Source organism: Xenopus laevis, chromosome 1S (genome assembly GCF_017654675.1).
Source record: "Xenopus laevis strain J_2021 chromosome 1S, Xenopus_laevis_v10.1, whole genome shotgun sequence".
Lineage (NCBI taxonomy): Eukaryota > Metazoa > Chordata > Amphibia > Anura > Pipidae > Xenopus > Xenopus laevis.
The window spans coordinates 148,862,412-148,875,382 of record NC_054372.1 but is presented as its reverse complement, the minus strand read 5'-3'; the positions used below and the strand labels follow the sequence as shown (position 1 = coordinate 148,875,382).

At 43.0% G+C, this 12,971-nt stretch overlaps 1 protein-coding gene across 5 annotated transcripts; it reads right to left on the bottom strand.

The window, feature by feature from the left end:
* Window positions 1–360: 360 nt before the first annotated feature.
* LOC121399491 lies at window positions 361–12,616 on the bottom strand. 5 transcript variants are annotated; one of them, XR_005965074.1, is made up of 3 exons: window positions 11,747–12,616; window positions 5,638–5,787; window positions 2,445–2,972 (listed from the first exon to the last, which is right to left on the bottom strand). XR_005965074.1 is itself a non-coding variant. In XM_041580344.1 (2 exons), the coding sequence occupies exons 1-2, from the start codon at window positions 12,257–12,259 to the stop codon at window positions 592–594; spliced, it is 615 nt and encodes a 204-aa protein (XP_041436278.1). In that variant the 5' UTR covers window positions 12,260–12,611; the 3' UTR covers window positions 361–591. The 5 variants fall into 5 exon arrangements, 4 of the variants coding, with proteins under 4 accessions (XP_041436278.1, XP_041436277.1, XP_041436276.1 ...); XM_041580344.1 differs by lacking the exons at window positions 2,445–2,972; window positions 5,638–5,787 and adding an exon at window positions 361–693 and having other exon boundaries at window positions 11,747–12,611; XM_041580343.1 differs by lacking the exon at window positions 5,638–5,787 and having other exon boundaries at window positions 11,747–12,611.
* Window positions 12,617–12,971: the final 355 nt, after the last annotated feature.

Genomic DNA, 12,971 nt, shown 5'->3' with positions numbered 1-12,971 from the left:
CTGAGAAGTTAATAGAACTGTTGGAAGATACATATGGACCAGTGGAAGATGAAATTGAGATGCTGCACAAGTTTGTCTTGCATGCAGAGGAGAGTCTATCTGGATGTTTGAAGAGACTGCAGCAGATGTTAAAGTTACTTGTTTGCAGAAGGATCATTGCTACTGATCGTGTTGATTCCATGAGGCTGCAACAGTTATGGTTAGCGCCACACGTGGACAAAGGGGTGTTGAAAGGGTTACAGTTACATAAGAAATAGTTTTTTGTTAAATATCACAATATACATTTTCTCAAAATTAAATATTTCAGTAATATTTTCCTTGGAACAGAATGCTAATAATGTTTTTATGGATGTGTAGATCATAATGGGACAACATCATTAAAAGTAGTAAAGTATGGACACTCCTCCTCTATAGTTATGACACTGGATTAAGATGTGCCCTAAATGTATTGTTAGCAGGTGTTCTGAAGTGTTGTACAATAAATGAATATAATGTACAATGAACAAACAGGTAAATATGGCCCTGTTCAAAAGATCTTTCTTTTGAACAGGGCCTCTTCATAGACATGAGGCAACTTGTTAATCTTACATTTTACTTGCCTGTTAACGTGCACTTCAACAGGAGTTGGTCACTATAGGTACATACCCCGCAGTCACAGAGTTGCTTCCATTGACTCTGTTCTCTATTATGTTCCTTTATGGGGGAGAAGAGGCAATGTTCTTATTATTAACATGTATTTCTAAAGCACTAACCTATGCTGTAGCACTATACAATAAATTAGCTTTTAAAATGAATATACAGAATTACATACAGAGCGACCAATAACTGATACAAAAGCTGAAGAGGGCCCTGCTTAGAATCTAAAGATCAGGGGGTAATCACACGAGATTGCTAAAGAAGTCAATTTATATGTTTTAGCCATGGTTATTCCTGCAATTGTTTATTTCCACCCTCTTCCCTGTACCATGCAGCAATGGCTCCTTGGGAAATATCGGTTACAACGAGGTGGGCAAGGCTGTCCACACATCTGTTTGTGATTTTGTATCTTGGGTCTACTCGCAGACTGAAGAATTCATGGGAATTATTAGTCTTTAATGCAAGTTTGAGTGTTCCTCTGCTACTGGAGGCTGTTTGCTTCACTAAGGGCTCTTACACACGGGTGGTTTTACCTGCGCTCCCCTGCGTTGCCCTTTCTTCCGTTCAGCCGCAGGGGAGCACAGGATTAGTCAAGGGGACTGTATTCACACAGACGCATGTATGCACCGAACGCAGGTGAAAAGCAACATTCTGCATCCCACCTGCATTTGGCGCTTACATGCGTCTGTGTGAGTACAGCCCCCTTGACAGTAATTGAATGCATCTAGTCCTGCGCTCCCATGCAGCTGAACGGAAGAAATCGCAACGCAGGAGAGCGCCGGTAAAACCGCCCGTGTGTAAGAGCCCTAAATCTATCAGTCATTGGAGCTAAACAAGTGCTGAAATCCAATGTACTGTATATAATAAACTGGATAATTATTATTTTTATGAATTTTTGTTTTGGCCATCAAATGATTCCAACTCATACATGCACTTTTGCTTTAATTCAGTTATTATGTATTTTTATATGTGTATAATTTTTTATTTTTGTATCAATCCTAGGTGTGGGACTCGCTATTTTAATCACATGGATAATGTAATTCATAAGAGCTTTATGCTGAGAGCGCTACACTAACCCACAGTTTACATTAACCTTCCACAAAACATCCCTTAATAGCACAATCCCTTTTCTCCTTCGCACCACAATGCAATTTAAAGATTATATGTAGGCTCTGAGAAGAGAGTATAATGTATTATTTATACAGAGCATTGCATATTAATGACCAAGAGGCCCATGTTCCATTTTGCAGCTATAAATAGGTATGTGCGCAGATGTACTAACAGATGACTTCTCCTTGCATTGCTCAAAAAGATTTGAATAGTTTTCCACAGAGAAGGATTTTGAGTTTGATTTTCCACATTAAATCTACATTACTCTTTGTAATACTCACATACTTGAAATGGAATAAACAATGGCCATAGAGCAGATAATATGCATAGCAGACAAGCCATGCCTCCATAGGCTGATTTTAATTAGGGGCATGATTTTCAGATGCAGAACCATATAGACAAAGCTTGGGTACACTAACCACATAGGTGCATTAGCTACATAGGATTTGCCACCAGTCTGTTAATGTTTGTATCACAGAAAAAAAGGATTACAATTATTTGCTTAATCTTGATATTATGGGAGATGCTTTCTCTGTGATTCAGAGCTGCCAGGTTGCTGGATAAGAGATCCTATTTGTGTACTGGAAATGGAGTGTGTAAAACAGGAACTTAAGCAATTCTGAAAAGCTGGTGAAAATGTTTGACCACGCCTGTTTTTTTTTAATTACCATGTTCATTTTACAAAATTTGGCTGGTTATGAAAGTTTGAACACATTTCTGTGGTTTTTATTTGTTGTTACAGTTTTGCTAATGAAGGTGATATTGCCTTTCAAGCTGCATGTCACAGTTTCCCTAAGAGACCTGTTTATCTAAAATCCTTACAATTGTGTCTTTGCTTATCTTAAATTGTTACAAAAGTATCTGAGTGCACCTGCCATGTATTCTGGGCTCTCGGTCAAAAGCCAATTGAATTTTAGAAACTTTGTATCTTTTTTTGTCTGTTCAGTGCAGGAGATCAAAGAGAAAGTTGGGAGATTTCAGTAACAATCCAGGACTGCAGGTTGAGCTGTCAAATACGGGACTGTCCAGCAAAAAACGGGACTGTTGGGAGGTATGTGCCTGAAGGAGGAGAGGGGTTGGGCTTGACTCTGCATGCCTGCCGTGGTGAACTATAGGGGAAGTAGACCCCACAGGGGGGACAGGCCTTGGGATGTGCTTCCTCCAAAGCTACGTTTTAGTAACTCGAGGGCCGCATGTGTCCCAGGATGGATATGAATGCGGCCCAGCTTGAAGGAGAGAAAAGGAAGAAAAGGGAAAAATAAGAAATAAATGAATGGAAATACAGAGAAAACAAGAGTTAAATAACACTTTGTGCTCTCTAATAGTGATGGGCGAATTTATTCGCCATGCGCGAATTTGCCCATTTCACTGGTGGCAAATAAATTCGTAAATTTGCCTTGAAAATTAGCTGGGCACCAATTTAGACGCCAGCGATGATAAATGGACGCCCATTGACTTTAACGGGTGACAGCGTCAACTTTGACGCCGGCGCCCATTTTGACACCAGCAAATTGACGGCAGCGTCAAAATCACTGTTTCGCGCACTTCTTGCAAGTTTCGCAAATTTCGCAGTGAGGTGCTGTTTGTTTCAGTCCCACAGGCAGAAGGTGTCTCTATGCAACAACATCTGCTTTCTGCTCCACAGGGGCAACTTTGGTTTGTGCAATGCAGATTGTGCTTTGGAACCTTAGATCTCGAGTAAGTGATGCACCGAGAGGGGCCCCTGTCTCCGGCCCAACCCGCTCTCGTTGGGAAGGAACAAAGATTCGCTAACTGTGCGCTGGATTAGCGCTGGTGGGGAGCGGAGAAGGGGCAGCAGCGGAGAAGGGGCAGCAGCGGAGAAGGGGAAGCAGCGGAGAAGGGGAAGCAGCGGAGCTGGAAGAGGAAAGTGAATAAATGACAGACAGCGCCTGCTTGATTCACTAAGGTACTTAATAAAGACAAGTGGAGGAGAGAAAGTGAAAATCCTTTAACAAAAAGACAAGAAGAAGAGGTATGAGGAAGAAAGAGGCCTGATCTGATGTTCTTCTGCTTAGGAAAGGTTTGAGAAAGGTTACTATTTTTTTCTTAAAGGGATACTGTCATGGAGAAAAAATTTTTTTTCAAAATGAATCAGTTTATAGTGCTGCTCCAGCAGAATTCTGCACTGAAATCCATTTCTCAAAAGAGCAAACAGATTTTTTTTATATTCAATTATGAAATCTGACATGGGGCTAGACATATTGTCAATTTCCCAGCTGCCCCAAGTCATGTGACTTGTGCTCTGATAAACTTCAATCACTCTTTACTGCTGTACTGCAAATTGGAGTGATATCACTCCCCTCCTTTCCCCCTCCCAGCAGCCAGACAAAAGAACAATGGGAAGGTAACCAGATAACAGCTCCCTAACACAAGATAACAGCTGCCTCGTAGATCTAAGAACAACACTCAATAGTAAAAACCCATGTCTCACTGAGACACATTCAGTTACATTGAGAAGGAAAAACAGCAGCCTGCCAGAAAGCATTTCTCTCCTAAAGTGCAGGCACAAGTCACATGACCAGGGGCAGCTGGGAAATTGACAAAATGTCTAGCCCCATGTCAGATTTCAAAATTGAATATAAAAAAATCTGTTTGCTTTTTTGAGAAATGGATTTCAGTGCAGAATTCTGCTGGAGTAGCACTATTAACTGATGCATTTTGAAAAAAACATGTTTTCCGATGACAGGATCCCTTTAAGCAGAAGAACGTCAAAGCAGCCTCTTTCTTTCTTTCTCTTGACAACTTCTGTGACTACTTGGTGGTCAGAATGGTCGGAAACTGACCAGCAGGTGGCGATGATGTAACAAGATTCCTTCATATTAACAGTGCATGTATCCCTTAAAGGGATACTGTCATGGGAAAACATGTTTTTTCAAAATGCATCAGTTAATAGTGCTGCTCCAGCAGAATTCTGCACTGAAATCCATTTTTCTAAAGAGCAAACAGATTTTGTTAAATTCAATTTTGAAATCTGACATGGGGCTAGACATATTGTCAATTTCGCAGCTGCCCCAGTTATGTGACTTGTGCTCTGATAAATGTCACTTTACTGCTGTACTGCAAGTTGGAGTGATATCACCCCCTCCCTTTCCCCCAGCAGCCTAACAAAAGAAAAATGGGAAGGTAACCAGATAGCAGCTCCCTAACACAAGATAACAGTTCCCTGGTAGATCTAAGAACAACACTCAATAGTAAAAGCCAAGTCCCACTGAGACTCCTTCAGTTACATTAAGTAAGCCTGCCAGAAAGTAGTTCCATCCTAAAGTACATGCAAAAGTCACATACTGTAACTGGGGGCAGCTGGGAAATTGGCAATATGTCTAGCCCCATGTCAGATTTCAAAATTGAATATAAAAAAATCTCTTTGCTCTTTTGAGGATTGGATTTCAGTGCAGAATTCTGCTGGAGCAGCACTATGATGCATTTTGAAAAAAACATGGTTTCCCATGACAGTATCCCTTTAATATCTTGAAATTAAAAATAAATAATGAATGTAAATTGAAAAAGTTCTTATAGCAGTCTCATCAATTTTACATACAAGGTTTACTTATTCTTCAAGGACTGGAGCCAAAAACTGCACTGCACTGCAGCCTTACCAGGGACAATCCAATAAACCAAATACATTGGTGTTAATCAAAAACAAACTATTTCTATGACAATAGCATCCTTTAATTTATATTCAACTTTGTAGTTCTTCTAGTACTGCTGAGAATTGATAATGGTGAAATGAGTGGTAAAAATAGGTGAATATGCCTGTAAATTCCACTCCTGACATTTAATGGGAATTGTTCTGAAACAGGAGCTTTGCGAGTCTTTATGCAAAAGGACAAACTAACACTAGGGAAAAGAAATGCAATATTTTACTATTACCTATCTGTTTGGTGTGCCTGTGCGTCTGCAAAATGTCATGCTCTGATGCACATATAGCCTGATTCCAAACCAAGGGCAGGGGATCAAGCAGAGTTTGCAAGTTTGCACAGGTAGAAAAGAGCTGACTTCATGCTCCCCAGGGCAGTTCTTCTGTATGGAGATACTCAAAGGTTTTTAATACATAAAATAAAGTGAAATCAAGCTGGTGAGTCAGCATTGCATTGCATTTATTTCTTCACATTACTGTCTGTTTTTGGAGCCCAGCCATCCTTTTCTCTACAAGAATTGAAGGTCAGCAGACTTGTCTGCTCCTTCCCATAAACAAAGAATTCATGATACAGGCTGGTGCAATATATTGGGAGGTAGTACTGGCATATAATGGTCTATCAGATAGGATTGGGCCCAGAACGTAGTTAAGATAAAATTTAGAATTTCTTGTTCTCCTATATATTCTCAGAACTACTGAAGAATGGCTGATACAGCAATGTGCCCTATGTCTGTAACGTTTGTTTGAGGGTCCCCTTAGCTCACACCAAGGTTGGATCTGCAAGTGGAGACTTGAAGCTAAACAGTCCGACAACCACTGACTTACTGCACAGTATTACACATTGCAGAAAAACAAAATCAGTAGAACAATTCAGCTTGCTTCACAAACAAAGCAATTTAAAGTAAAATCCAAAGGTTTCGGAAAAGCCAATATCCCAAGCAATCATTTGGGTAATCTCAAGGTTTCTTTGCCGAGGTGGCAAAGGAGAATTGAAGTGACAGTAGAATGAAATATTTATGTGTGTGAATACCAGTCACCTCTCTCTGATATATCCGCTAGAAAGTGATTTAGGGCAGCGCTAACTGCTAGTAGCTGTTTTCCACTTCAGTGATTTTCTGAATTCCCTTCTGTTCAATGCCTGGAAATTCAGACCTGTCAGTGCAATGTTTTGGGAGCAGCAAATTTGTTCCATTGCTTGGCTGAAGATTTACTATACTGCCCTGTGCTGATCATTCTTCTCTTTTTGCGTGTCAGCTGGGAAGGAATGATTGGATTATGGCATCAGAGCTTGAGGATTTGTTGAAGAAAATCAACATTTAATTAAAAAAATACTTAACCCCCACCTTGCTAGAGCAGGATGGCTGATAGGGTAGCAATGGTTTTCCCATAGTGCAAACTGAATAATATTGTAGGTTTACATTCTAGTTAATGTGGCAAGTAACCTTGGAATAATGATGGAAAATATATAGTGTACATATAGTTGTGTGGCTGATATTTATATAAAAGAAAGTCATCCATTTGATTTCTTTGGCAAATTTTCCTTTGCTGCATATAGAGCAATCATACCATAATTATTCCACCCCCTCTTTTATAGATATCGCTGTGTTCCTATGTAATGTCAGAAAACTGCACTGTAGCAGGTTCCTTCACAAGACACTTATGCTGTAGCCAACACAGCTGTGCAGACACAATAGACTAAAGATCAAATGTTAAAATGAGCCATTGGAAGACTGCTGTCAATTCCAAGCACATAGGATGACTGACAATGCTTTGTAATAGCAATGTCTTGTACATCACTTTACAGGCAGGATCAAAGCCATATCCAAACTGACATCCCCAGATAGACAGCATTTAATCCTACCAGTGCGTGTTTACAAGGCAGTTCCAAGTGGAATCCTTATCTCAGCCTGAGAAGTAATAGAGGTATTTTATTTCTCAGATCTCACAGGCCAGTGCTGCCTGTTTACATTACTTGGTTATGACACTCTTAGGCCAAGGATACCCCTATCCCCTGGGGCATCTCTCATCCCCCTCAAGAATGACACAGAGACTTAATTGGTGCAAAATATGTGTGGAAGTCACTTTCTTTATTTATTACTTTTTGCTAAAAAGGACTAGGTACCCCCTGACCCCCAGCTGCGGCTCCTATCACCAACCTGGGCATTGTGCCCACACCGTAATAGACAACCATAGGGAGCAGGGATCATGGGGCCAAGCGCCCTCTGTGACCAATCAGTCGCCCATCCTCCTGCTCCCAACCGTGTGCATAACTGGCGCTAACCCCAGCCCCTTGCATGACTCAGACAAGACCGTGCAGTCAAAGTCTGCTCCACACTAGTGACTCTCCAAAGGGTAGGCCTGCACTGTAACCGTCTTTTCTCCTGGAGCCGCACTGCCGCCACCCAATGGAAAAGGGGGGAGGGGTACCACCTGTCCTTTTCCATGGCCCACCTATACCTCCTGTGACTTCCACCACTCCTGAATAAATGACCCGATGTTCCCTAAAAACAGATCCAAACCCTCACTTGACAGATGAACTCCATCTTCCCTAAAGAACTGGTGTTGCTTACTTCTTATGTTGTCGTGCCTTATGATACCTTTCCCAAAGGAACACATGAATTTATGCATGGCCCGGTTCACTTTCTTTCTAGCTTTCTCCACGCCTTTGGGTGAAATTGCCCCCCTCCAATTGCTCCTCTGTATAATGTCTGACCAAGCTAACCCCCCGACCTTCCTGTTTTCCAGCATCTCCGACAAGTCGGCCCTCATGTTCTCTATGAGTGCTGGAGTCTTTTTTGACGTGAAATCGTTTCCCCCTGTATGAATTATAACTAAATGCACGAAATTAACTCGATGGAGCGCGTTATAGAACCTACCTTTTAGCTGCTCCCATCTCATACCTCTCCAACCCTGCCATGCCAACTTCATGTGTTCCTTTGGTAACCCCAGCTGTTGCCCTGCTGCATGCTTTTTGGCCCAAAAAATAAATGAGTGCCCTATGACCAATATGTTGACAGCAGATCCACACCTTGCTGCGAATTAAATACATATGCAGGGTTAGCTTCCATTTCTCATTTTTTCCACGGGCCGTATATACTTCCTATATGCCTCTGATTTCCATCTCCCCATCTTTTTTATCTTCTCTATACACTCCCCCCTCATTGCTGCCTCTGTTGCTGCACCTATTCTGAAAGAATGTGAACTAAATTTCTTTGGGTCCCAACCATTGACTATTACTGCCTTCTTCAGCACCTGGCTAAACTGGAAAGCAGAAAGGGGGGATGAGTCTTTGTGCAGTAGTAGCAGCTGCCCACCCCCGGGCCGGACTGTCCTATAATTCACCAGTGCCTTGACCGTACATGTTATTTTACCTGTGGCCTCTATACCTATCCACCTCCCTTTCCCTTCCTGATCAGTTTTAGATCTACTAACATAGACCAATGCTTTCCCCTCTTGTATAACTACGTGCTTGTCCATTAAACCTTTCCCTGCTGCCTTTTTTGATGGGGGGGACCAATTCACTCAACCGCAACGCCCCCCCAAATGCTAATGTGAATGCTGCCCTGAACAGCATATATTCAAATTGATCAAAACAGACCTTTTTTAATGCCCTTATGACCAGAGTCAGCCTGCTTTCCACTATTGGTTCTCTCTCATCTACTCTAGGGCCCTCCGCTCTTGCCCATCCTTTTATAACTTTCCTAATTACTGGGCTGCGTACTATCTCAGGTCTACCTTCTGCTACTGAAAAATGGGAAATCGCCGCTAGCGTGGCGCTGGCGCCTGCTTTTGATTTTCCCTCCCTATACATTAACGCCAGAAATGACAACAAATCCTTAGTGCTGCCCTCCCTCTTACCGCTTTCGCAGAATAGTTGCCATCTTTTCCATGCCTTTTTGTATGCGGCAAGAGTTCTCTCGGATACAGATTTCCCGTACAGCTCTTCTAAGAGAGGTTCACCAACTGCCATAAATTATCAGGGCAATTATGAGGTGTTTTTGCTGCGTTGGGTGCCAATTTAAAGAAAAGATCCCATTTTTCCCTTGACAATGCGTCTGCCAATGTGTTATCTACACCTGGGATGTGCTGCGCTCTAAATGAGATGTTAAACCTCATGCAAATTAAAACTAACTGTCTCAATAGATTGATTACTGGGGCTGAATCTGATGATAAATTATTAACTGCACACACCACCCCCATATTGTCTGATATGAACCGAATTGCTTTATCCCTAAAATCTCCTGCCCATAGCTCCAGTGCTACTACTATGGGGAATAACTCTAGCAAAGTCAAATTCTTAGTTAAACCCAACTCACGCCATGCTTGCGGCCACCTGCCAGCACACCACTTTCCTGCAAAGTAAGCTCCATAACCAATGCTACCTGACGCATCTGTTAACAATTCCAATTCTCTGTTATTCCTTGTCTCAGATAACCTTATTCCGTTAAATTCTGTCAAAAAACTATCCCAAACACCCAAATCTGCTCTTAACTCCTTAGTTATCCTTATTTTGTGGAATGGTTTTTTAACCCCTGTCGTAGCCTTTTCCAACCTTCTCTTAAATATCCGACCCATTGGAATTATTCTACATGCAAAGTTCAGCAGCCCCAAAGTCTGTTGCATTTCTCTCAACGTTACTTTTTTAGTCCCCATTAAATTATGTATTGCCTGCTTGCTTTTTTCTACTTTATCCCTTGGCAACCTGCACCTCCTGGCTTTTGTATCTATCTCAATTCCCAAAAAGTTCAACTTTGTAGTTGGCTGCACTGTCTTTTCGTCCGCTACTGGGACACCTAACTCTTTTAGCATCTGTAAAAATATTAACAAGGTTTCCTGGCATTTCCCTGTTTGTTTGGGCCCTATGATTAAAAAATCATCTAGGTAGTGGGCTATGGCCGCATTCCCCGACCTTTGGCATATAAGCCAATGCAAAAATGTGCTAAACATCTCAAAATATGAACATGAAATTGCACATCCCATAGGTAAGCATAAATCCACAAAAAATGCTCCCTGAAAATAACACCCGGTCAACTTAAAACTCTCTGGGTGTAAAGGTAAAAGCCTAAATGCAGACTCTATGTCCACCTTTGCTAACAATGCCCTGTCCCCTTGTCCCTTTACGATTTCTAAAGCTTCGTCGAAAGACTGGTACTGCACCTTGCACTGTTCTTTATCTAGTGCATCATTCACTGATGCCCCTACTGGATATGAAAGGTGCTGTATCATCCTGAATTTACCCTGCTCTTTTTTGGGCACTACGCCTAGTGGAGATACCACCAGGCCCTCTATGGGGAGGACTTCAAATGGCCCTGCCATCCTACCTGCTTTTACTTCTTTTTCAATTTTTTGTTTTAAAACATCCTCATGCTGGCCAGCTGATTTTAAATTTTTATAGATTTTACTAGGGGGGGGGTGTTTGCGCTACTGGAATCTTAAAACCGTCCAAAAAACCCTTTGCTAAAAATACTGCTGCCTCTTTATCTGGGTAACCAAGTAATGACTCACTTAGCTTGCCCATCTGCACTGGCGTTGCCGCTCTTTTGCTGAGCGCCTCGAAAGGGCTGCCTGTTTGCTTGGGTCTCCCTTTTCCTGTTACATTCACTTACAATATGAGAAGATCCACATGCAGAGCATGCATGCCTAAATTTGCATGCATACCCTCTATTACATCTCCTCTCGTTGTATGCGAAACACACGTTCCTTGGTTTGACCGTATAGCTCCCTTTGTTCACATTATGGCTTGTACTACTCTCTTTAGACACCAATCTTGTCCATAAATCTATGTCCTTCTGCCCAAAAGATAACATTTTACTATTTACAATCTTTTTCCTGAAAGCCTGGTCATAATCATACCATGAAGTACCCTTGTAAAACAGATATGTGTCAATTATTGTATCAATGTACTTTATGATATTCAAACTCTGCTCCGGCTTTTTAACTAGGTATACGCTTGAAAAAACCAAAAAACCTTTCAACCAATCAAATATCGATTTTCCCCTTCTCCCTTTTTCCTCCTGTTTCACCCCTTCTTCCTTTCTTGAACTGCTTCCCTAGTTAAACTGTAAATATCCACAAATTTACCCTCTTCTATAGACTTTCTCGCTTTCTTAGGTAAATGTGCTGCAGTCTCTGTAAGTGCGCATGCATATGTATTCCCAGCCCCAGCTAGGACCATTACCGGAGTGGTTTCTTTTGAATTTTTCTCTATACCCCCACCTTTCTCTTTGCCTTTCAGATACTTCTTAAGTATGGCCACCATTTTACCCCCTTCTGACTCACTATCTGAATCCTCTGAATCAGAATCCAAATCAATTGGTATGTCATGTTGCACATTCAACTCACCCATAGGTGCCTCCTTTGCAGCGATTGCCACGATTGGTCTCTGTGTGCTTGTATCCTCTTTCTGCACCCTTGTATTTGCTGTATAGGCTTCTTTTTCCCTCCTTGTTGATGGGCCTGCCTCCTCCTCTTGTCTTTGCGTTCTTTCTCTCCTCCACTGCAACCAGCTCTCCTCTTCCTCCCTGTTTCTAAAATGGAGACTCGGCACCCGATAACCATCCCAATATGGAAACTCCTGTCCCACTGCCCATCCATGTATCCTCTGGTTATACCATTGCCTATGTGCAGGAAAAAACTCATAATTATTGTCGTAACCTCCATACTCAGTATTACAACCATCCCCCTCCCACATGGCATTAAAACCGTTTCCGTTCCACTGTTGGCAGCCTCTATGACCCCATCCCCTCTGGGGGTTCCGTTGCTCAAAAACAGGTCTGTTGTTTCCCCTAAATCTGAAACTCCCCCCTCCCCTGGTCGCTGGGGCTTGGAAATGTTCAGCTCCCCATGCATGGCCATGTTCTGATCCTCTGCGTCCCTCCTCCTCAGGGTTGGGGGCAGCTTCCCTCCCCCAATCCTCTTCCCCTGGAAGCCCCTCTATGCTTGCTCTGCCACCCTGGAGGGAACAGGGGTCGTTGGTGCTGGATCTGCCCCCTGAGGGTATCTGTGGGGCCCTATTGACTATGCCCCTCGTGGCCCCCCCCGTCCCCTTGGTGGTGGCTGGTGCCTTATTGCTTATGGGGTGTAATGCATTGGTGGCCGTGGGAGACTCGTTGGTGGCATAGGGGGGGGCATTGGTGGCCGTGGGGAAAACATTGGTGGCAGTGGGGACCCCCTCCGAGCCCCCCACCCGCCTCCCCCTTGAACCTCCAAACCTCTTCCTTGGATGCTCTTGTTGTGCTGCTCCCCGATCCTCTGTGCGCCTCCAAACTTCTTTCTTTTTCGCACCGCCGGTCCAGCGCTGTTCGTCGATCCGGAAGTGACGTCATCTTGATCCGGTTCTCGTTCTCGCGATGCTTCCTCCTCTTCGCTGACGACGCCGTCTCTTCTGCCGCATCCACCGCTCGCTGACCGACTCCTGACCTGCAGGGAACAACTAAAACAAAAATTAGTCTGCTGCTCCTGGCTTGGTTTCCTCCTTAAGCATCTGTCCCTTCTCTGCCCCAGCCCCCTTTACCTCCCCCAGCCCGCCCCCTTTTTTCCCGCCACCAGGTATCTCTCCCTTTGTTCC